At 45.4% G+C, this 24,878-nt stretch overlaps 1 protein-coding gene across 1 annotated transcript in view; it reads left to right on the top strand.

The window, feature by feature from the left end:
• The window catches only part of slc9a5 (solute carrier family 9 member A5), a 67,938-nt gene extending 50,705 nt beyond the window's left edge, over positions 1-17,233 (top strand). Inside the window, exons 12-16 of the mRNA XM_033619999.2 lie at positions 1-16; positions 1,096-1,245; positions 1,739-1,808; positions 7,426-7,554; positions 9,350-17,233. The exon at positions 1-16 is cut by the window's left edge and continues 111 nt beyond it. Coding sequence (XP_033475890.1) covers positions 1-16; positions 1,096-1,245; positions 1,739-1,808; positions 7,426-7,554; positions 9,350-9,948 — 964 coding nt within the window. The 3' untranslated portion in view covers positions 9,949-17,233. The remainder of the gene's footprint in view (positions 17-1,095; positions 1,246-1,738; positions 1,809-7,425; positions 7,555-9,349) is intronic.
• Positions 17,234-24,878: the final 7,645 nt, after the last annotated feature.

Genomic DNA, 24,878 nt, shown 5'->3' with positions numbered 1-24,878 from the left:
CAAACCCAGGAGACGGGTAACACACACACACACACACACACACACACACAGACACACACTGACATTTTAAAATGTAAAGACAATGATTTAAAGACATTTTAAAGGTCCTTGGAGACGTTCTTTGGGTCGTTGAGGACACTGAGTCCTTGAGCAGGTTCAGTTGACCACAGAGGAAGTTCAGGTCTTCACTGAGGTCAGAGGTCATACTGAAGAGGTTCAGGAAGCTTGAGACGTCCTTGAAAATGTCCCTGGTGTCTTTCAACAGGTTCTAGTGGGCTTGTAAAGAAGTTATTGGGGTCCTTGAGAACCAGTCAGACACACTCCCCCAATCCCAAATGGATCCCTTACAGACCTAGGACCAATTCCATTTCTTCCCCTTAGCCCTTATCTAGGCCCTTCCCCTTGGTTTTGCACGTTCACGTGAGGGGAAGTGGTGTCCCAATTCTCCGTCAGGTTAGCTCTTAACCTGACGGAGAATTGGGACACCACTTCCTGAACTGAATTGGTCCTAGGTCTGTAAGGGCTTAGGGCTTGAGTCAACGAGTCTGTAAGGGATCCATTTGGGAATGGGGGACTGTGTAACAGAACTGGGTCCTTACAGAGAGTCCTGGGAACCTCAAGGAGGTTTGTAAAGGTTGTAGGAGTCCTTGGAGAGCTTTAAGGGAACTTAGGTTTTTTCAAGGACTAGAGGGGTCCTTTGAGAGCATTTTGATTTTCCAGGGGCCTCTCAGAAGCCTACGGGGGTCAGAAACAGAAAAGGAGGAGGTGCTGTCAGCAGGAGGAGCACTGGCTGGAGAGGAGGCTCCTCTAGAGGAAACAAAACTTTGTTATTTTGAAGATTTCAGAGTTGAAGTTGTTTGTTGGAGGGGCGTCAGTAGGGTAGTGGATAGTGCCGGCGCCCCATATACAGAGGCATCGCCTCGCTGCAGCGGGCGCGGGTTTGAATCCGGCTCACGGCCCTTTGCTGCATGCCAGTCCCCACTCTCTCTCTCTGTCTCCCCATTTCACTCTCTGTCCTGTCATTAAAGGCAAAAGCCCACAAAAATAATCGTCTGTGCTGATCTCTGTGTTGTGTCATGTGTGGTGTCCCTCCAGTATCAGTCCCACTACAGCCGTCACTTCATGCCTCTGGGGGAGAAGGAGCGTCAGGACCGGGAGGTGTTTCAGAGGAACATGAAGAGCCGCATGGAGACGTTCAAATCCACCCGACACAAACGACACAAGAAGGAGAGGAGCCTGAAGAAGGTCAGAGACACTCACCACATGTTCATGATGGCGTCACAGCGTCGTCACAGAGCTGACGGCAGGTTGATCAGTGTGGCGAGTTTTAAATGTGAAGCAGGTCAAACTGTGACATCATCACTGATGAGTCTGATTGAGACAGAACACGAAACAAAAAAAGTCTGAAGAAACAAACTCAGATTATTAGAAGTTAATCATGAGCTGCTTCATGAGACAGAACCAGAGCTGATCTGATGGAAGACGTAAACATGACTCAGTGAGGGGGTCACAGGGGTCAGAGGTCAAAGCAGAGTGATTTCAGTCAGTAAGGTGTCCTCACACACACGCGCACACACACACACACACACAGGTCTGCTCTGACTCTACAGAGCGTCTTTAATTAGACGTGGATCATTTTCTTTGCTCTGTGATGAGAGACACAACGCGGCGCTGATTGAAGGTGCTGCTTCCTGTTATGGCTGCAGCTTCACTGATGTGTTTATTCTGCTTCCAACAGCGCCGAGGATCCGACGCCAAGGAGGACGGCAGCGACAAACCCAGACGCAACGTCAGCTGGCAGGACAAGAGTAAGTACAGACGCACAGACATCAGACAGCTGTGAGCTCGTCTCTCTGCTCACACTCAGACTCACAGGACTAAACTCAGAATCCTGTTCATCAGTTTCACTCACAGACGAGACGCTTTAAAGATATTCATCACGGGGTGTCGGTAGCGTGGTGGATAGTGCTGGCGCCCCATGTACAGAGGCATTGCCTCGCTGCAGCGGTTGCAGGTTCGATTCTGGCTTGTGACCATTTCTGCATGTCAGTCCCCACTCTCTCTCTCTCTCATCCCCGTTCACTCTGTCCTGTACAATAAAGGCAAAAAAAAGATATTCATCACTTTTATGACACATTAAAACAGTTTGTTAAAATCACAGAGATGAAGACAAACCTCCTGAGACGAGGAAGAGGAGTCTGTAGAGGAGACGCCTCCCTCTGTCCTCACACCTTCACTCACACACATTCAGACCTATCTGATTTATCATTAATGGAGCATGTTCAGTGGTTCAACAGTGAAGTTTTGGTCTATAAGAAATACAGAGAGGCAGAGCATGGAGAAGATTTGAACCTTAAAACCTAATAAATGAAATCTATGTATGAATAAATAAACAGAATAACTCAGTGAGGTGAAAACAGTTCACTGCTCTGTTCCTGTTTCTGTCCACATGTTCACTTCTCACCTGACAGACAGGAAATCACCACACAGGACTGACTCCAGACACGCCGTCACACGCCGTTTAAGCTGACGACAGATCGTGCCGGAATCTGAGCTCTTTTTAATAGTTTTGAAGTGAGCATTCTCTGGTCTTTGTTATTTTCTAAGTGTCTTATAGTGTGTCCTGTTCTGACACTAAATGTGACGCTTTATCTGTGCCGCGATATAAAGTTATCTGACCCTACACGCGGAGCGGACCTCTTGCAGAGGGACAGATTGATTGTTTACCTTGACAACCGGTAACAATTCCCACAAAATATGCCTCCTCTTACCTCTCCGCCGGACTGTGCTGGATGCCTTCAGTTATCCCAGAAAATAACTGAACTGGAGGGTCGGATCTCAACCCTTTACCAGATCCAGGACTCTGAACGCCTACTGGACTCGTTGGCCGCGGAGGCTTCCCGCCTAGCCGACAACAACACCACTCTGCCCTGGCCTGGACCCGCTCACCTCTCCGACATGGTGCAGCCCATCGTGGGGTCCATCCAGGAGAATGACCAGGACTGGCCTCGGCTCGGTGCGAAGCCGAAAGTTCGGAACTGCTCCATACCAGCCTCCGCGGAGCCCTGGACTGTCATTCGGGGTAAGAAGCCTGGCCGTAACAATTCCCGGACCCCTCCATCTGGCTCTACTCCTCCCTCAGAGACCATTCAGCTGGGAAACAGGTTCGAGGCGCTGGGAAAGCTGAACAAGAACCCACCCAACGGCCTTGAGCCTCCCGCCAGCCCAGTCCGTGCACCACCGAGGCGCCTCCCGTCGGGTCTAGCCGGAGCCTCTGCCCGCCGTTCAGGAGCAGCTGGACACCGCGCACCGCTACGGCCCAGCTCATCCAGGGGAAGGAGCCCCGCGCCGCCAGGTGAGCCACAGTGTCTGCAGCCGACAACTCTGGTGATAGGGGACTCCATCATCCGGAACGTCCAATCCCGCTCAGCATTAACGTGCTGTTTTCCCGGAGCCACAGTCCGTGACATCACCACCAAAGCCGCGGAGCTCATCACAAGCAGTCCAGGAATCACAACAGTAATAATCCACGCAGGTACAAATGACATCCATAAACAGCAGTCTGAGCTCCTCAAAATCGATTTTGTCCACCTCATCACTACACTCCAGAGAGCAGTAAATCACGTCCACATATCCGGCCCCATCCCCTCCTGTGGCCGCGGCTGTGGGCGCTTCAGCCGGCTGCTGGCGCTGCATACCTGGCTGTTGTCAGCCTGCACTGCTCATGGTGTCAACTATATTTATAATTTTAACCGGTTCTGGAGCAGGAGAGAACTCTTCAGGGGCGATGGAGTCCATCCAAATTGGCTAGGGGCAAAAATGCTCACAGGAAACATTTTCCACAGCGTCCACCACCCACGTGTATCTCACCACAGTAAACAATCAACATCACCACCGTCAACCCCCTCCAATCAGTCCATCTACTATTGATGTCCCCCGGGTCCTAGCACCACCATTATTGGTTCCCCATACTCACCAGTAACTGATTATGAGGAGCCAGGACCCGTCCCACACTGTTGATCCCAACACCAGGAAAACACTTTAAATACCATACCAAACAACCTTTCTGTAGACTCTGCCCCTCAGCCACCCACATCACCCACAGCACCCACAGCACCCTCAGCACCCTCAGCACCATCCTCCTCCACCCATGGACTCCCTATCACCGTAATCACCAACACCAGATCTCACACCATAAAACCATACTCCGGACCCAATCATTACAACCTCAAACATATAAAAATACACCATCCCCCCGCTCATCCCCCACAAACACCAGAGAGAAAACTCAACATGGCACTTTTAAATGTACACTCTCTCTTAAATAAGACTTTTTTAATTAATGACCTGATTTTAGATAACAGTATTGATTTTATGTTTTTAACTGAGACATGGCTTGGCTCAGATGGACCTGCAGCACTTAATGAAGCATCCCCGTCTGGTTTTAATTATTTACATTCTTTTAGAAATGGTAGACGGGGTGGGGGGACTGCAACAATTCTTTTAAGTTCACATGGTTTTAAAGAGGTTTTATTTGGTGATTTTATTTCTTTTGAGTATCATTCCTTTGTTTTTAGCAGTCCCCCTATATTTTGTATAACTGTTTACAGACCACCCAAAAAATGCTCTGCTTTTATCAGTGAATTTTCAGAATTGTTATCAATCATTCATTCGAGTACAACAAAATCATTATTGTAGGGGATTTTAATATTCATGTCGACAATCCATCTGATTCTTTAAGCTCTGAATTTTTAAATCTTATTAATTTTATGAATTTTAACCAGCATGTATCAAGCTCCACCCACAACAGAGGACATATATTAGATCTTTTAATAACCTTTGGGTTATCAGCCACTGTGTCCTCTGTTGTGGATGTGGGCTTGTCCGACCATCACTGTGTGTTTTTTAATGTAATGGATTTTATCCAGCAGGACATCCCAGAGCGTACTGTCAGGAAGCGCTATCTTACTTCTGAAGTGGCTGCTAATTTTAGTGAGATTTTAACTGATGCTCCAAAGGCTGTTTTACCCTCCTCTTGTGATTTCATTGTTGATCATTTTAACCAGAAACTTAAGTCAGCAATAGATTTTGTTGCCCCATTAAAGGTGAAAAAGACCAAACCAAACATAAAACCACCATGGAGAACAAACAAGGTTCTCAGATTAAAGAGAGAATGCAGAATTGCAGAGAGAAGATGGAGGAAAAAACAATTACAAGTACATTATCAGATATTTCGGAAACAAATTACCACTTACAACAGAGCAGTAAAACAAGCAAGACAGGAGCACTTTTCAAAATTAATAGCTGACAATTACAATAACCCCAAAATCCTTTTCTCAACCATTGACCAATTAACAAACCCTGTTTTTAAGCAACCTTTTAATTCAGATTTATCATGTGAAGACCTTGCTGTCCACTTCAGAAATAAAATTGACTTTATCAGGTCAAACTTTTTAAACCGTAAGCCTGATAATTTTAGCTCCTCTGAGCCTGTGCTTTTAAATGGGGAGACACTTGAGAGGTTTGTCCTGGTTGATGCTGCAGAGCTTGAAGAGGTTGTCTCCCATCTTAGACCAGTGACTTGTATTTTAGACCCTATCCCCACATCCCTTTTTAAGACCTCTTTTAGTGTTTTTAAGGATGATGTTATTAATATTGTTAATTATTCTCTTCAGACAGGGGTCTTTCCCACTGCCTTTAAGACAGCCTGTGTCGGACCCCTTCTGAAGAGAAACAATTTGGATACAGCGCTACCTGATAATTACAGACCTGTTTCCAAACTGCCATTTTTAAGCAAAATTTTAGAAAAGATTGTTTTTAACCAGTTAAATGATTTTATGATTTCTAAAAATATTGGTGACGTATTTCAGTCAGGTTTTAGAAAAAATCACAGTACAGAGACAGCACTGGTCAAAATTGTTAGTGACCTCAGGTCCAACATGGATAAAAGATTAATCTCTGTTTTAGTCCTGTTGGACCTGAGTGCAGCTTTTGACACAGTGGATCACACAATTCTTTTAAATAGACTCCAAAACTACTTTGGCATCTCTGGTACTGTTTTTAACTGGTTTGAAACATATCTGAATGGTAGGAAATTTTATGTTAGCACTGGGGAACGCTCATCAAGAACCTATGAAATGGAATGTGGTGTTCCCCAGGGCTCAATTTTAGGTCCTACACTTTTTAATCTCTATATGTTACCATTAGGAGATGTCATCAGGAGACACAGCATTAACTTTCACAGCTATGCTGATGACACACAGGATAATATATATAAATATATATATATATATATATAAATAATATATAAATCTCTTAATGGTCTTGGTCCTTCTTATTTATCTGATTTGCTTTTACCATATGAGCCCAGTAGAGCCCTCAGGTCCTCAGGTAGTGGTCTTTTAATAGTTCCCAAAGTTAGAACCAAAACGTACAGTGAGGCATCATTTCATTACTATGGCCCCCATCTGTGGAACAGTCTACCTGAGGAACTGAGAGCAGCACCTACTGTTCATATTTTTAAAAGCAAACTAAAGACCTACCTTTTTAGTCTGGCTTTTAGCTGATTTTTTTTTTTTTTTTTTTTTGCTTTATTCTTTTAGCCTCTCTTTTAGTTTACTCTTTTAATCTTATGTATTTTACTCCACTTTAGTCTCAGAGTTACTATCCTATGTTTTAACACTTTTTGTTTATTTTCTTTTAACACTTTTTGTTTATTTTCTTTTATTGTTTGGTTTTAAAACAGTTTTACTTTAATCATTTTTTAGCATTTTATGATTTTCCTATATCTTGTCATGGTTTTATCAGTTTAGCTTTAGCTCCTGTGTTTCCCCATTTTCGTTCAAGATAGCGTTTCCTCGGTCGTCTGTGGCTTCCTGCTGAGTCCTGACTTGGTGTCCCTGTGTGTGTGAGAGAGTGTGTTTTTGTGTGTGTATGTGTGTGTGTGTGTGTGTGTGCGTGCGGGGGGGGGGGGGGGGTCTGTGTTAAATGTGGGCTGGGAGGGTGGGTGGGTGGGGTTTTGTATTTTATTTTGTACCCCCTGATCCTTTCCTGCTTGTGTTCTGTAATGTACAGCACTTTGTGATACATTTTATGTATGAAAAGTGCTCTATAAGTAAAGTGATTGATTGATTGATTGATTTAAATGGAAACATATATTGAGATAAAGACAGACCTTTGAACTCTAATGTTTCACTCTACAGAAACAAAAGTACCTGAAAATATAAAATATGATTTAATAAAGTCACATGATGGTGTTTATGATGTCGGCTCAGACACTTCCTCATCATCCTGACGGAGATTCCTCACATGTAGACGCAGATCACGTCTCCTCTGGATCAGCTGCTAACGTTATCAGCGCGTGTAGTGATGTCACATGATGTCACGTGAGGTAACGTGTGTGTGTACTGATGTGTGTGTGTTCAGACCCAGTGGTGGTCCCTGTGGAGTCAGAGGAGGAGAAAGGTGAACATTCAGACCCTGAGAAGGACGAAGACGTCGGCATCACCTTCATCGCTCGCAAGGTAGAGACGCCAAAACAACGACCCACATCAGGTGAGAACACACACACACACACACACACACACACACACACACACACATACATTGATTAAATTGACAGGCCAGTGGCTGCTCCTCACAGCTCTGCTCCAGTCACCAGTAACCTCCTCCTGTTGGAATCAACGGCCTCTAAATAAAACCTTTCTTTCTCAGTGTTGCAGCAACACATCTGTGTGTGTGTGTGTGTGTGTGTGTGTGTGTGTGTGTGGATTACAGCTCAGTGGATCAATACCAAAGTATAGATACTTTAAATACTACGCGTTCATGTTGAAGATGGATCCAAGTGTCAGTAGGATCAGTAACAAAAGGAGAATTGATTCTCACTTCTACGTCGTTAATATTTGTATTTTCAGAATAAAGCTGTGTTGTCTGTTGTCGTGAACAAATCTAGTGTCTGAGCTCTGCTTCTCCACTGCTGTGTGTCGTCTGCACTCAAACACTTTGGTCCAGAACCAGCAGCATCTACTTAGATCCAGTTTCTCCTGATGTTGGCAGCAGGAGGACGGTGAGTGTCCTCCTGCTGCCTGCTGGGGGCTGATGCAGACCCTCACTGGGCTATAAATAGAGATGCGTCTGTGCGTCTGTAACTGTCCACGGACGATCAGTGAGGACACGTCTGAGCCTGAAGAGTTTTATCTGACACATAACATCAGTGATGGATTAATGAAAGAGGAAGAACCATGAGAAAGGCCCCTCGCCATCCAGAACTGTGGCTCAGACTCAGACAGGAACACTCAGGTACACAGGGGCTCAGTGAAGCTAATATTTTAGTCCAATCAGATCTTCAGCATTTTCAAACTGTAGTTATTATCATACCCTGACTACAACAGCAACTGGATCACTGGGATCACTGTCAGAGCGATCTGATGAACCATAGTGACACTGACAGCCAATCAGAATCCTGCCGACACAGCTGGAGCACACACCACGTGCTGGCGCCATTGTTTACAAAACGTTACCGTTCATCAGTGTGACGCTCACGGCGTGTTCACACCAGGCACACAGAAAACAATCTGCACGTGTGAATTACAGGTGAAGTCAATGTGAGGACGCAATTAGACGTGAATTCCTGCCGGGAGGCGTGATCGGCACGGATGACACGAAAAGTGCAACTTTGCATTCACAGAAAAATCTGAACGTCAGCAACCAATTTGCACCATGATAGCCAATCAGCATTGAGATCCTCCGGGGATGTATGACGCAGAGGAAGTACTGGTTCATTTATCGGAAAAATGGAGGAGAAGCTGACGGTGTTGGCCTGCGGCTACCCCGAGCTGTACGACATCACGTCCTACTATGACAGAAACAGGAATAAAAAAGAGCTTGTTCAGAGGAAGTCTGATCATCTGGGAAGATGTGACAACATTCTTAGTTTAGCATGTTAGCACGCTGAGGAAGCTCCTCCTCTCTCCAGACAGTTTGCATCTTTTGGGCACTACTGCACACGTGATTTCACACATGTATGATGTCAGTCATCACAAAATATTCTAGCGTTCAAACTCACCTGGTAACGTGACGTGAAAATAAGCATCATGATTTGTGTGAACACAACATCACCTTGTCATGGTCGTTCCTGGTGACGGCGACCTTCAATCATTTTATTCAGCACAAAGTTTAGTCAACTCAGATCATCTAAGTGGACCATCAGTCATGTGATCATAGCTGATCATGTGACATCTTCTGCTGATGAAGACCAGGAGTTGTGGTTGAAAGTTGCCCTTGAGTGAAAGCCACTGTGTGTGTGTGTGTGTGTGTGTGTGTGTTCTAACTGTCCTGTGTCCTCTGTCAGTTCCTGCAGCTCTGGAGGCAGTTCAGAGTCCATCAGCCGGCCCCTCCTCCCCCCCCAGTGCAGACAGCCACCTGCCGTGGAAGGGCGGCGTGGGTTCTCCTCCCCCCTGCGTCTCCGTGGAGGCCACAAAGATCATCCCTGTGGACCTGCAGCAGGCCTGGAACCAGAGCATCTCCTCCCTGGAGAGCATCTCCTCGCCGCCCGCACACACGGAGCCCATACACCCCCGTGTCAGCGCCCTCTCCAGGCTGGGAGGCCCCCGCCCGGCCTCCTACACCCCACCAGGCAGCGCGGCGGGCAGCATGGCAGGCAGCACCTCCTCCATCGGAGCTCAGGTGTCGCAGGGCTCCTTCAGCTTCCCAGAGAAGAAGAAGAAGGAGGAGGAAGAAGAGGAGGAGGAGGAGGGAGCGCTGCAGGAGATGCAGCCGCTCATGTCGTCTCTGAGGCCCCCCGGCTCCCTGCCCCCACCCCCGCCGCCGCCAGGCTCCGCCCTCGGCTCAGGGAGGAGGAGGAACCCCTGCGTCTACCTGAGGAGCCTGGTGACGGCGCCGCCGCCTGGCAGCGGCGAGCCGCACAGCCGAGGCCCCACCCAGCTGTAACAGATCCCACATCAGTCAAACGTCTGACGCCTGCAGAGCGGACTGCAGGACGCCATCACTGCAACACACACACACACACGCACATATACACATATATACACACACACACACACACACACATCAGGCGGCCCGTCACATCGTCCAATCAGAAAGCAGCTCCCTGCGTCTCCTCTCAGCTTCACAGTGTCACTCTGATGGTGGGTCATGTGACCCTCCTGCAGTCCGAGTCAGCTTAAAGGTTTACTCTGCACCACCCGTCCGTCAGTCTGTCCGTCAGTCTGTCCGTCAGTCTGTAAACACCATCATCAGTGAACGTCAGCCTCTTGATCTGGAGCTTTGTCCACTCGTGTTTCTCCCCGATACATTTGTGTTTATCCAGCACTCTCTGTAATTTTCAGAGCTTTCTCTGCTTCCTGCTGTGTACGCTCTGACACCTGCTCATTAACTTGTTATAAAGTCCTGATGTCACCTGAGCGCTGTGACCACAAACGTCCCAAACAACAGCAACATAAGACCACCGCACACTGAGAGCAGTGATAGGGCCCAAACCATACTTTAAAAACGGTACTGGTGCCTTAAGTGATACTTAAACCTCCTGGTTGTATGACTCCGCCCACCAGTCCACCCTGTGGTTGTATGACTCCGCCCACCAGTCCACCCTGTGGTTGTATGACTCCGCCCACCAGTCCACTCTGTGGTTGTATGACTCCTCCCACCAGTCCACCCTGTGGTTGTATGACTCCGCCCACCAGTCCACCCTGTGGTTGTATGACTCCGCCCACCAGTCCACCCTGTGGTTGTATGACTCCGCCCACCAGTCCAGTGTCTCTGACAGTCTCCATCCATGTCAGTGAAAACATGGATGCTTCACACACAGAAGATCTATACAATCAGCACAGTTTCAAGATTAGAGTCACCAATTCAGTATCTGACCAAATGTCTCCCCTTCTGTTCCTGAGATATGACGTTAACACATGATGATGTCACAGTCAAGCTGACCTTTGACCTTTTGACCTTCATCATTTCATCCTGTTAGACATTTATGTCAAGTTTGGTCAGAATTAGTGAATGAATTCTTCAGTTATGGACAAAAACATGTTTACGTTTGAGTTTATTTGAGTCCCTCGAGGCCCTCTTGAGATTGAGATGGATGTAAGGTCACAGTGAACTCTGACCTTTGACTGCCAAAATCTAATGAGTTTATTCTTGAATCAAAGTAGACGTTTGTGCCATATTTGAAGAAATTCCCTTGAGGTCCTGAGATATTGTGTTCACAAGGATGGGATGGATGCACAGACAACCTGAAAACAAAATGGCTCCGGCTGTGTCTGTCGACGGTACAGTACATTTAAAAAAAAAAAAAAAAAAAAAAGCACAAACAACAGTGACAACAAAAAGTTGAACTTGAAATTGAACAATATATAAAAGCTCATCAGTTTAAAGTTACTTCATTGTATAAATATATATAAGAACAAAACAAATGCACATATTTAAACCTGACTACAATAATTAAACATCAGATAACAGTAACAGTGCCATTAACCAGAGGTGGGGGACTTGAGTCACATGACTTGACTCAAGTCAGACTTTGAGCTGCAAATTTGATGACTTGAGACTTGACTAACAGGATCAAAGACTCGACTTGACTTTGACTTGGTATTCATGACTTGTCACAAATGACCTGACAAGTACTGACTTTGTTATGATCAGTAATTTTTATTGTTTTCTTTTGAGCAGAAAAAAAGAGAGATCAGCCTTCATCATATAAAAACTACAAAAATGTGATTTAAGGACTGAAGAGGTTCCACAGCTGTGTGGTCAGATAGAAGACAGAGCTGACACAAACTGACTGAAACAAAATCAACAAAACTAAGAAATAAAAATAAATAATTAAAAAAGTAAATACATCAAACAATCACTGGCAGACGTGTAAATAACTGAGTGTCACATGACACAAGTCTAAATGATGTTTAAGGGTCTGAGTCTATATGTCATATAGATACGTCAGGGACTTTTAAAGAAGGAGATGTGATATGTCTTCACCTGACTGATGAGCCTGAAGAAGACAAGTCTGGAATTTTAATTAAATATTTGCATTTTTCTAGATCTTAAGAAGTTACATTTTGTCTTTAATCATCAGGTGATTTCTAATGTGTGTACAAACCTGACGACCTGTTAGGACGCAGCCGACCAGCAGAGGTCAACACACAAGGCAGCTATCAAAGGGGGCGGGGCCAAATATAATAAACTTAGGATTTGAGGATTGAGATGTCGACGACGATAGTAAGAGACCAGCTGTATGCTAACGTCACTGATACGACCACCACAACATCGACTGCTGCAGCAAGCCAACACGCTATATAATATAATATAATATATAATATAATATTCTACCCATTAATATGTTTATATAAGTGTATAATTGCTATAAAATAAAATTTGTTTGGTTTTCGTAACCTTATTATTATGCTTTTATATATATATATATATATATATATATATATATATATATATATATATATCAAGGGCCTTGCTTTAGAGAGGTCGCCATCTTGCGCCGCCATGTATGTACGGCAGCCCGAGCGGACAATCCAGCCAGCCAGAGAACGCGTTTCGCGTGTATAAATGAACCAACGAAGACAGCGGAAGGAAGGAAGAAGGAGGAGGAAACAGCAGAGTGTTAGTAGTTCGTCGATAGAGAGTAGTGAAAAGTTTTTTTAGTTATAAAGTTTGCGAATGGACCACACTTACCACGCAACAGGAGAGAATTAACCCGAACCGTCATCTGCGAGGAAAAGAAGACGCAACTTCACTCCTTGTGATGCACTCTCTGCGGCGCTTTTCCTTATGATGATATATCTCCCCAACGATGGCAGCAGTAGCACCGAATCCCATTCTGTGCATTCAGCCTCTCTTCTCACCCGCTCAGCATCAAACACATGGAGTTCCTCATCTGTGTGCTCCGGCTCAAACAGGTATGGCTCTGGATCTGTGTCCGCTACGAGAAACTCTTCAAAATCGCGTTCAAAGTCGTCCATTGCAGCTACTATAGTCCGGAGATATTGCTAGGCTAAATAAACAGCTGAGCGCTGTTTACAGGCTACGCTGTCAGTCAGTGTGCGGGCTGGAGGTTGGTGGAGCAGAGAGGGGAGGGGGGTCCCCACTCGGAATGGTAAACGAGTATGTGTGTATGAAGTGTGTCTGTTACGCTAGAAGAGTCAGAGTTTGGGACGGAGTCTTTTACCCTCTGGAGTGTTACCAGAGTTTCTGGAGTGCTCAAATAAACGGGCCTTTTTCCCGAACGCTCCTCTGGTCTCCTGCTCGTGAGGGATTCATTACAATATCGTAACATGGTTTAGATTTCTAAATAAACATTCACCTCGTCGCTAGATAGACCTACTCCTGAAAAACTCGTGCGCAAGGCTTTTTGTCCCTACGAGGCCGCCGTCATTTACCTGATGGGAGGGGTGAGCGAGTGAGCCCTGCAATCTAGAATTTGACCACTGATGTCACTGTTTTCAACCCATTTTACACACTGGCCCTTTAAAATCAGCCGCCGGCCATTTGACCAGCTGAGTGTCAGGTGACACCATCAGCTGGTTTGAGTCCAGCTCAGATGGGCCAGTTCACACTGCTGACACTTTTCTCTGTGACGTTCTAAAACAGTTTCATCTCGTCACCAATCTTTGGTCTGAACTGGACTTAAGACTTGAGACTTGAGACTTGAGACTTGCACACGTATGACGTGCAGCCACCTCTGCTAATAATGGCAACATACATTTTGTGTCAGGATCAATAATGATCTCCAATAACTCTGCAGAGACTCTGCAGACAGACATTTCTGTGTTCACTCTTTAGGAGCAGCTGAGACCGTCTCTATGATAAAAAATCACCATGGTCCACCTTAACAGTCCACCTTATATGAGCCTGGTCAGTTTCTAGTGGGAGGCTAGCTTCAGGGCTAACGTCCGTCACCGTAGCAGGTGATGACAAACAGGAACTTGTAGCATTTATTATTTATTCATTGACAAACAACGTGAACGGTTCACACACTTTAACTTTACTCTGTCTGCTCGGCTCGCTGCAGCATCGCTGTCACACACACACACACACACACACACACACACACACATGTTGTTTTACTGCGCAGATTTGCTATGTAAACAATCTGACATTAAAATGAGAAATGAGGCATCAAAATCTGCGCTGTGATTGGCTCCTGTAGGTACAGGTCATTAAGGAACCAGCACCCACCTGTCACTGAGAGCAGGTCATCAGTGATGATTACTGCTGTATCAGTGTGTTTTTAGGAAACTGGTGCAGAGTACATCTTTAACATGTGACTGCAGGGGTCAGAGGTCACCTTCTCGTCCAATCACTGCTGCTCTACATCACCAGCTCTCGAGGGAAGATTAATGCACACACAACAGACAGGTGACGTCTTTTTAACCCTTATTTTATACATCTGATGACATTTTGTCTGTAACTTTAATTGTCAGAGAGACTTGAGGAAATATTATCGGTCGTTGAGTCCATCGGCCCGACACGTCCCGCTGACAGAATCAGCCTCACACTGCTGCTCGTCTGTACGTCGTCATAGGAGAAGATAAACAGTGTAGCACTGATCATATCTACAATCAATACAATGTAATCAATCATGTGCTGGAGGGGGAAACTGACTGACGATGACTGTTCATTTCAAACATGTTACTGACACACGGTACGATGTGTTGTGATGATGATCCTTTAATGGAGGTCAGGCTGACAGTGAGCCTCACCTGCTTCACTCTGAGCTGATGAACCCTCTCACCTGTATTTATCCCATCAGAGCTTCTCATTTAAATCTGAAATGTATTTTATAAAGCTGCAGATATCTTAGATCTACAGAGGAGTTTATTTTAAACGACCAAAGTGTGTAAAAAGGAGCATAAGAACATTTATACAGTGTGTATCTGTCTATAACTGCCTTACTCTGCTGCGTGTCCATCGTCCTGTGTCTGTGTGTGTGTGTGTGTGTGTGTGTGTGTAGGTGTATTACTCCACCAGCAGGCTGTGCACATCTCTTTACTTTCACTCTGTCGCCTTGTTTTGCCAAAGAATGTGTTCACCTTAATGTCAGAGCTGCTTTCACACGCTGCTGCTGCAGGTCACTGCACACACACGATTCAACCAATCATAGACAGACGCAGTGTCTCAGTCCAACGCTCACATCATGACATCACACATTCCTGTGCTGATGCTGTTAAAGCTGGGGAGGCAGAAATCTGATAAAGGCGGAAAAAATCATCAGAATTAAATAATCCTCCTGCAGCTCCTCCCTCTCTGTCCGCGCTTCGTACAGTCACCCAGCGTTTCCCACCTGATTTGTTTAATCTTATCTCATTCTTTCAGCGCCGCTGCACCCCTCTCTCTCTCTGTTTATCAGACCACAGATGAGACAAGAATTAGCTGCTAGCTCCGCCCACGTTCCCTCCGCATCACTGGGACTGCTTCGGCTCAAATTCAGCCAGCTCAAACCCTCCAGTGCCAGGTGTCACAGTAAGCTGGTGTCCAGCAGCAGTGTCAGGTCTAACCTGTGTAACAGCAGCAACAGAAAGTTTGCTGATCTGGTGGGGAGGCGGGGCTGTCTGGTCCCTCAAAGCTGGGGTTTGATTTGACTGGAGGTCAGTCTCTGGAGCTGCTACCTGCTCTCCTCCCAGCGAGGTGGTCTGTGGTGGTGGAGAGTGAGGCGGAGGACACACTGGGATTGGAGGCTCTAGCTAACGTTAGCTACATAAACATGAGTCTTCAGCTCTAGTTAGCAGAAGGTTAAACTAGTGCGGTGCTGTGATGCTAAAAAAAATGTATCCACGTCTCTTTTGCCACGTAAGTCGTTGGGAAAAAGTTTTTCTGCGCTGCAGGGTGTCACGTGACGGACTAGGGAGCTGTAATTCTACTGTTTGGCCACCATGAAAATTGGCTTCAAAGCCTGACGCCCATCTGCTTGTGTAGTACAGCCAATAGAAATGCTGTCTCTCTGAAATTACCTGTGATTGGACCGAGTCTCCTGAAAACAAGAGGAGGAGCAGGAGTCAAGTTTTCTCTCAGTGAGTTACAATACGATCAAAGGTAATTATGGGATTTTTGCCAAATGATGCCAAAACTAAACTGCCTACCCCAGCTTTAAAGGAAAAATACTGCTCATGTTGCGTTCAGGTCATGTGGGACAGAAGATGTTTGTGATTGCTTCCAGCTGTCAGACTCAGTACTGCAGAATTTAGCTCTCTGACAGTCTCACTGTCTCATTATCTGACTCATATTGGTATCAAAACATAAGAGACACAAATATTGGCTCCACGTATTTCAAAGTAACTCTACCTCACTGTCGAAACACTTTGCGGAGAGATGACTGAATGTACATACCCTTATTTTGAAGTCAGATCTGTCAGGAAAAATCCAACTTCCCAGTCTTAATTGTGACTTGGATGGAATACGCTGATTCTAAAAAATTCCACATGATGTGAACGCGTCACAGAGTAGCATGTACCTATGAAGAAGTCCTTCCCTGTGTAAAGAAATTCAGAATGCTGTATAATATAATGATCAGTGTTTTGTTTTCAGAGCTCTGTTTCTGCAGCAATAAGAGTCCATCCTCCCCGTCCCTCCACAAGTCACTGCGGCCTCAAACGGCTCTGTTAGCTCTGTTAGCCCTGTTAGCCCCGTTAGCTTTGTTAGCCCTGTTAGCCCTGTTAGCCCCGTTAGCTCTGTTAGCCCTGTTAGCCCCGTTAGCTCTGTTAGCCCTGTTAGCCCCGTTAGCTCTGTTAGCCCTGTTAGCTGCTGTGGCTTTAACCTCCTGATGAACTTGAGTATTGATTTGTGGGTGGAGTGAATGTTGAGCTGGTGCAGCAGGCTGTTTGTGTGTTGTGTCTTTGTCGTGGCCTCTTTGTGCAGCAGTGACTGAAACAACAGACAGAAACATGCCGCTGCTTGCACAGAGGCTGTTCTGCTCATGAGATACTTGAAATGACACCAGACCAGTCGTGAGGAGGGGTTAACCGTCTGGTTCCACCACAGAGACCTGAATGTGTTTCATCCAGCTGTCGGCGTCAGTGTGGCTCTTTAATCACTCTGTATTTGAACACACAGACACAGGAATGTGCTGCTGTCTTTGTCTCGTCTGTGATTCAGGTCGTCGTGTGGAAAATCGAATGAAACTAATCTGTCTTTGTGCCAAATATCTGTCAGCGTCGGCTTCTGCCCAGAGAACTACAAGTCAATAAACGTGAGGTGTGTTTTTCTGAATGAACTCGGCTGACTGTGTTTTTACTGCTTCCTGCTTTAGTGTGAACCAGCTCAACAAACTGTGGGGTCAACCCAGTCTCTGAGAATGTTGGCATTGTACATTTCTGCAAACCACAAATATGTCACATTTCTACACGTCATATCAAATCAGTGTTTCTAAAGTGATGGTGTATCAGCCTGCCAAGCTGCAGACACTGTTCAACACCAACAAACTACAGAAACTGTGGGATTTTATTGATTCGTCGCTGTTTGTCTGGCAGCTTTTAAGCCCCTACACGTGGGTATTTTTTATCGACCCATGGCTGTTTTTTTAGCAGCTTTTTAGCCCTCAGGACTGGGTGTTTTGCCTCCAAAATAAGTATTTTAAGCCCAAACATGATCTTTTTCTGACCATAACCATTTTGCAAACATTTTATGTGGTTATGTTTAGAAAAGATCATGTTTGGGCTTAAAATACTTTGTTTTGGAGGCACAATCCCTGCTGGAAATGTCTCAGTAAAAAAAACAACAGCTTTTTGTGGCACTATCCCCGCTAGAAAGACAGTAACAGGTCACTAACAAACATCCACGTTTGATGGCTTAAAAGCTTCTGGAAATACAGCGACGACTTCATAAAAAACAAACCATTTTGCAGTTAGTTGGTGTTGAACTGTGTCTGCAGCTCAACAGGTGTCTCCCCAAGGTGTCACACCAGCCACCATCCACTCCACCTCCTGATGACAGTCAGCTCAGATACTACGTCACTTACGAGACACTGATGTGATATGTATGTAACATACAAATGCAAGGTGTTTACAGTTTGCAGAAACGTACAGTGCCAACAGAGAGAATGTTAATGAAAATGAAAAATAAATTGATTGAGATCCACTCAAAAATGTAACGGGGGTCTTCATTAGGCATGGGGGCCTGTGCTTCAACCCTCCACTATGTTGTATAAAAATCATGCCTGCTGACAGACAGACAGACAACCCAAAGCAGGGTATCATAAGGTCCTGGGTGGTGGTAATAATCTTCAGACAGTGTTAAGGAAGAATAAGCAGGATTAGAACTCATGGTTTAACCATGGTGGCATGATGGTTCAAAACAAGCTATGTTACCATGGTAACTAAGGTGGCAGACTACACCTGCACCAGGCTGGTGTCCAGGTGGGGGTCTGACTTTAACCACTGTGACAGGATGTGGACAACACGTCCTGAGGGAGACGTGTATCAGTTAACAAAGGTCAAAGAGGACAAAACTATAAATAGTGTGTGATGGTGCGACAGCAGTTCACCTGCACAGAGCCGGCTGATGTTGAACAGGTGTGGTCACACTGGTTTTTTAAACCATCACATACCAGCCGGCCTGAAGAAAACACAGCATGTAGCAACAGCAGAACCAACACACTGATAAACACATATTTGTCACATGACTCATTGTTACTGTGCTTCACCTCAACAGCAGTGAACAACATCAGCTGACACATACCAGTCGTTCAGTCACGTTCAGTTTGAACTGATGTCTTTACTGCTGAGTTATTTTACAGACTTAAATCCTGCAGTCATCAAACAATCGGGAAAAGTATAAAAAACAAATATGGTGTATTATGTCCAGGTTCACAATTCATACAGTTTAACATTGTATTAGTTTTTTTGTCTGTGTTTAATTCTGTTGTTTGATATGTGGTGTTTAAATGATCATGTTTAGTGTTATCATATTAATCATATACAGTATTTCTCTGTACAACATGCTGTAAAATATCATCAATTAAAAAGAAAAGGACCAAAGATGGCGGCCGGAAGTGACGTGAAGTACTTTAAACGTATGCCGTTTGAAAAAGATGAACGTGCTGTTGGTTGTTATGAATAAAATATGAAGGAGAGTTATATCAACACAGATGAATTCAGAAAATTAACGTTACCGGCTGGATGAGTCAGAGCTGAAGAAAACAGGATTAAATACTGATCTCAGTTTGGACTCTGTGTTCCTGCCGGACTGAGACACTTTGGAGAGTGTGTACATATCTGCAGGGCAGAGGTGAGTGTGAACACAACACCTGTACAGGTGTATTACCTTTAGTTTACCTCCTTCTGCACCTGTTAGCTTAGCTAGTATGTTAGCACCGTCGGCTAATAAACCGCTGACAGTTGTTGGGTGAGTCAATGCCTGTCATTAATGCTAAGCTAACTCTTCTTTCCATTATTTAAGTGAGCAGTTAACGTTAGTTGTGAGACAGTTTGAGTCAACCTGTCTGTTTATGTGCCACTGCTGTGGCAATGTACATTAGCCTGGTTAGCGAGTTAGCATCGTCATTTAACGCTACCGTCAGCTGACAGCGGTTATCACGTGTTATTACTGTTTCCTCGTCAGGTAGGTGACGTTAACGTCAGCCAGGTAGTTCAGTGGATGATTACATGTAAGTGTTTAACATGTCGTCTGCCGCTGAGTCCCGTCAGTAACCTGTCTTTACTTTAGCCAGTAGCTAACGGTTTTGGCGGTTTAGCTAACGGTAACTAGCTAACTGACTTTGAACATTAGTTCTGTCATCAGAGGAGTCCGTGATTCAGTTAGCTTGAGTTAACGTTAGCTTTGAGTTTGACTGGGTCAGAAGACAATCTGTTCTGACTGAAATAATAACAAGTAGCTGAGCCGTAGGTGAGTCAGTTAGCTAATGTTAATGATGGCTTACTGCTGTGAAACAGTCAGCTGAGAGGGAGGTGAAAAATATGAATGTAACATCACAGCAAATAATATATCAGTTACATAACAAGAAGACTGTGGAGGGAAGAAGGATGTAAGGGAGGGAGGAAGGATGTAAGGAGGATGTAAAGGAGGGAAAAAGGATGTAACGGAGGGAAGAAGGATGTAAGGAGGATGTAAGAGAGGGAAAAAGGATGTAACGGAGGGAAGAAGGATGTAAGAGAGGGAAAAAGGATGTAAAGGAGGGAAGAAGGATGTAAGGGAGGGAGGAAGGATGTAAGGAGGATGTAAAGGAGGGAAAAAGGATGTAACGGAGGGAAGAAGGATGTAAGGAGGATGTAAGAGAGGGAAAAAGGATGTAACGGAGGGAAGAAGGATGTAAGAGAGGGAAAAAGGATGTAAAGGAGGGAAGAAGGATGTAAGGGAGGGAGGAAGGATGTAAGGAGGATGTAAAGGAGGGAAAAAGGATGTAACGGAGGGAAGAAGGATGTAAGGAGGATGTAAGAGAGGGAAAAAGGATGTAACGGAGGGAAGAAGGATGTAAGAGAGAGAAGAAGGAGGTAAAGGAGGGAGGAAGGATGTAAAGGAGGGAAGAAGGATGTAAAGGAGGGAGGAAGGATGTAAGGAGGATGTAAGGGAGGGAAGAAGGATGTAAGGGAGGGAGGAAGGATGTAAAGGAGGGAGGAAGGATGTAAGGAGGATGTAAAGGAGGGAAAAAGGATGTAAAGGAGGGAGGAAGGATGTAAGAGAGGGAAGAAGGAGGTAAAGGAGGGAGGAAGGATGTAAGAGAGGGAAGAAGGAGGTAAAGGAGGGAGGAAGGATGTAAGGAGGATGTAAGGGAGGGAAGAAGGATGTAAGGGAGGGAGGAAGGATGTAAAGGAGGGAGGAAGGATGTAAGGAGGATGTAAAGGAGGGAAAAAGGATGTAAAGGAGGGAAAAAGGATGTAAAGGAGGGAGGAAGGATGTAAAGGAGGGAGGAAGGATGTAAGGAGGATGTAAAGGAGGGAAAAAGGATGTAACAGAGGGAAGAAGGATGTAAGAGAGGGAAGAAGGAGGTAAAGGAGGGAGGAAGGATGTAAAGGAGGGAAGAAGGATGTAAAGGAGGGAGGAAGGATGTAAAGGAGGGAAGAAGGATGTAAAGGAGGGAGGAAGGATGTAAAGGAGGGAAGAAGGATGTAAAGGAGGGAGGAAGGATGTAAGGAGGATGTAAAGGAGGGAAGAAGGATGTAAGGAGGATGTAAGGGAGGGAAGAAGGATGTAAGGGAGGGAAGAAGGATGTAAAGGAGGGAGGAAGGATGTAAGGAGGATGTAAAGGAGGGAAACAGGATATAACGGAGGGAAGAAGGATGTAAGAGAGGGAAGAAGGAGGTAAAGGAGGGAGGAAGGATGTAAAGGAGGGAAGAAGGATGTAAAGGAGGGAGGAAGGATGTAAAGGAGGGAAGAAGGATGTAAAGGAGGGAGGAAGGATGTAAGGAGGATGTAAAGGAGGGAAGAAGGATGTAAGGAGGATGTAAGGGAGGGAAGAAGGATGTAAAGGAGGGAGGAAGGATGTAAGGAGGATGTAAAGGAGGGAAAAAGGATATAACGGAGGGAAGAAGGATGTAAGAGAGGGAAGAAGGAGGTAAAGGAGGGAGGAAGGATGTAAAGGAGGGAAGAAGGATGTAAAGGAGGGAGGAAGGATGTAAGGAGGATGTAAAGGAGGGAAGAAGGATGTAAGGAGGATGTAAGGGAGGGAAGAAGGATGTAAAGGAGGGAGGAAGGATGTAAGGAGGATGTAAAGGAGGGAAAAAGGATGTAACGGAGGGAAGAAGGATGTAAGAGAGGGATGAAGGAGGTAAAGGAGGGAGGAAGGATGTAAAGGAGGGAAGAAGGATGTAAGGAGGATGTAACGGAGGGAAGAAGGATGTAAGAGAGGGAAGAAGGAGGTAAAGGAGGGAAAAAGGATGTAACGGAGGGAAGAAGGATGTAAGAGAGGGAAGAAGGAGGTAAAGGAGGGAGGAAGGATGTAAAGGAGGGAAGAAGGATGTAAGGAGGATGTAAGGGAGGGAAGAAGGATGTAAGAGAGGGAAGAAGGAGGTAAAGGATGTAAGGAGGATGTAAAGGAGGGAAGAAGGATGTAAGGAGGATGTAAGGGAGGGAAGAAGGATGTAAGGGAGGGAGGAAGGATGTAAAGGAGGGAGGAAGGATGTAAGGAGGATGTAAAGGAGGGAAAAAGGATGTAACAGAGGGAAGAAGGATGTAAGAGAGGGAAGAAGGAGGTAAAGGAGGGAGGAAGGATGTAAAGGAGGGAAGAAGGATGTAAAGGAGGGAGGAAGGATGTAAAGGAGGGAAGAAGGATGTAAAGGAGGGAGGAAGGATGTAAGGAGGATGTAAAGGAGGGAAGAAGGATGTAAGGAGGATGTAAGGGAGGGAAGAAGGATGTAAGGGAGGGAGGAAGGATGTAAAGGAGGGAGGAAGGATGTAAGGAGGATGTAAAGGAGGGAAAAAGGATGTAACGGAGGGAAGAAGGATGTAAGAGAGGGAAGAAGGAGGTAAAGGAGGGAGGAAGGATGTAAAGGAGGGAAGAAGGATGTAAAGGAGGGAGGAAGGATGTAAAGGAGGGAAGAAGGATGTAAAGGAGGGAGGAAGGATGTAAGGAGGATGTAAAGGAGGGAAGAAGGATGTAAGGAGGATGTAAGGGAGGGAAGAAGGATGTAAAGGAGGGAGGAAGGATGTAAGGAGGATGTAAAGGAGGGAAAAAGGATGTAACGGAGGGAAGAAGGATGTAAGAGAGGGATGAAGGAGGTAAAGGAGGGAGGAAGGATGTAAAGGAGGGAAGAAGGATGTAAGGAGGATGTAACGGAGGGAAGAAGGATGTAAGAGAGGGAAGAAGGAGGTAAAGGAGGGAAAAAGGATGTAACGGAGGGAAGAAGGATGTAAGAGAGGGAAGAAGGAGGTAAAGGAGGGAGGAAGGATGTAAAGGAGGGAAGAAGGATGTAAGGAGGATGTAAGGGAGGGAAGAAGGATGTAAGAGAGGGAAGAAGGAGGTAAAGGAGGGAGGAAGGATGTAAAGGAGGGAAGAAGGATGTAAGGAGGATGTAAGGGAGGGAAGAAGGATGTAAATGTCCTGAAGGTGTGACTTTCAGCTCCTCCTGTGAAACTGTCTGTGATTTTCTTGATGTGGTTCCTCAGTTTTCCCTGCGGCCATGTGTGTGTGTGTGTGTGTGTGTGTGTGTGTGTGTACGTGTATGTGTGTGTGTGTGTGTGTGTGTGTGTGTGTGTACGTGTATGTGTGTGTGTGTGTGTGTGTGTGTGTGTGTGTGTGTGTGTGTGTGTTGCGTAACTCTGTCAGTGGTGTAGCAGCATGTCCTGAGCTGTTCACATACTGTAGAGTCACACTGTAATGTTTCACTGTTAAAATCTGGGATCTGTTGGTTGTGTGTGTGGCTGAGAAACGCCCCTGCTTTGAATTAAACAGACTTCACCTAAAGGTTTAAAGACAAGTTGAGCACGTGGCTCCTGTCTGCTTTGGCTACAGTGTAGAAATGAATAAATAAAGAGGTAAAATGATTAATTGATGAGTTTCTCTCAGATTTTTTTGACAACTACTTTGCCAGTTGACTAACTATCAGGCAAAAATGACAAACCTTTTCTGTTTTTAGCCTCTCAAGCTGAAAACACTCAGGTCAGGAGGTCACACATGAAGCCCAGCCATGCTTCGGGCGCTGCTGGAAGGGTAGGAGTTATTTAAACTTATTTATTATTCATTTTAGTGAGACGTTAATGTGTTTATAAAGTCCTGGATAAATGAGACTCTGATTATTCTGCACCAGCTGTGTGACAGCTGTAAACAGATGTGTTGATGTAGTTTCGCTGTTGTTTAAGTTCGTCCCTGTTTACTTTAGTTCATCAATATTGTCCTCCGTTTTTGGATTCTCCATTCACGGTGAAGAGAAACACAAAGTTGAAGTGAAGTTTTTCTGTCAGATCACAGAGTTGTTTATTGTAATGTGAATCATGTCGAGCTTGTGTACGTGTTGTGTAAAGAGATGATGAGTCAGATACAGTCCAGATGTGTTCCTGTATGTTCCAGCAGGTGGCGGTGTTCTGTCTGTGTCATGATCTCTCATTCATGCTTTTACAAATGAACCACTGACACATTTAAAAGAAGTCACTTCATGTATGAAAACATGAGGATGTGCTTTAAATTGTAAAGACAGACGCTGAGCTGCACTCAGAGCTAATCCCAGTCAGCCTGCAGCAGCCTGCTGCTGTTCCTGGTGTTTTAACTATAATACTTGATGTCAGCTCTAATAACTTCCAGGCCGACTTGGTGTGAGGTCTGTTCACTGTATTCCAGCTGTGATAGTTGTACATGTGGAAAGTTTGATGATGACTGTGAGAATATCGGTTACTGTGATATTTATGACCACATTAATTCCAGCATGACGCTGTGATATCAGCAGAACATGAAGGATTTATTGAGAACAGTGCTGACGAGCTGCTCTCAGTGTTTCCCTCCAGAGAGCAGCTCTCTGCTCTGAGGTGGAGGACGTCTGGCCGTAATGGAAACTCCACCTGTCCTGCAGACATGGGAGCATGACACAGCTGTTTTATAACAACTGCTCTCAGATCTGTGTCTGCTCTAAGCCCTCAGCTGTTTTTGTTGCTCAGAGTTTATCCTCTGAATCCCAGCCTCACCCTCCGTCAGTCCCAACAGTCCCATAAGCTTGCGAGCGTCCATGAAAGCAGCACATACCAACAGTCAGCAGTCTGCAGGAGAGCTTTACTGTTACTGAGCTGCTGAGTCACAGTCTGAAGCATACAGAACATTTATTATTCAGACATCCTGAAGCTCACACTGTTCCTTCTCCTCCTCACACTGTTCCTCCTCCTCCTCACACTGTTCCTCCTCCTCCTCACACTGTTCCTTCTCCTCCTCACACTGTTCCTCCTCCTCCTCACACTGTTCCTCTTCCTCACACTGTTCC

The sequence above is a fragment of the Epinephelus lanceolatus genome, chromosome 2 (genome assembly GCF_041903045.1).
Source record: "Epinephelus lanceolatus isolate andai-2023 chromosome 2, ASM4190304v1, whole genome shotgun sequence".
Classification (NCBI taxonomy): domain Eukaryota; kingdom Metazoa; phylum Chordata; class Actinopteri; order Perciformes; family Serranidae; genus Epinephelus; species Epinephelus lanceolatus.
Note: the sequence above shows the minus strand (reverse complement) of the source record. Positions and strands in the feature narration are given on the sequence as shown.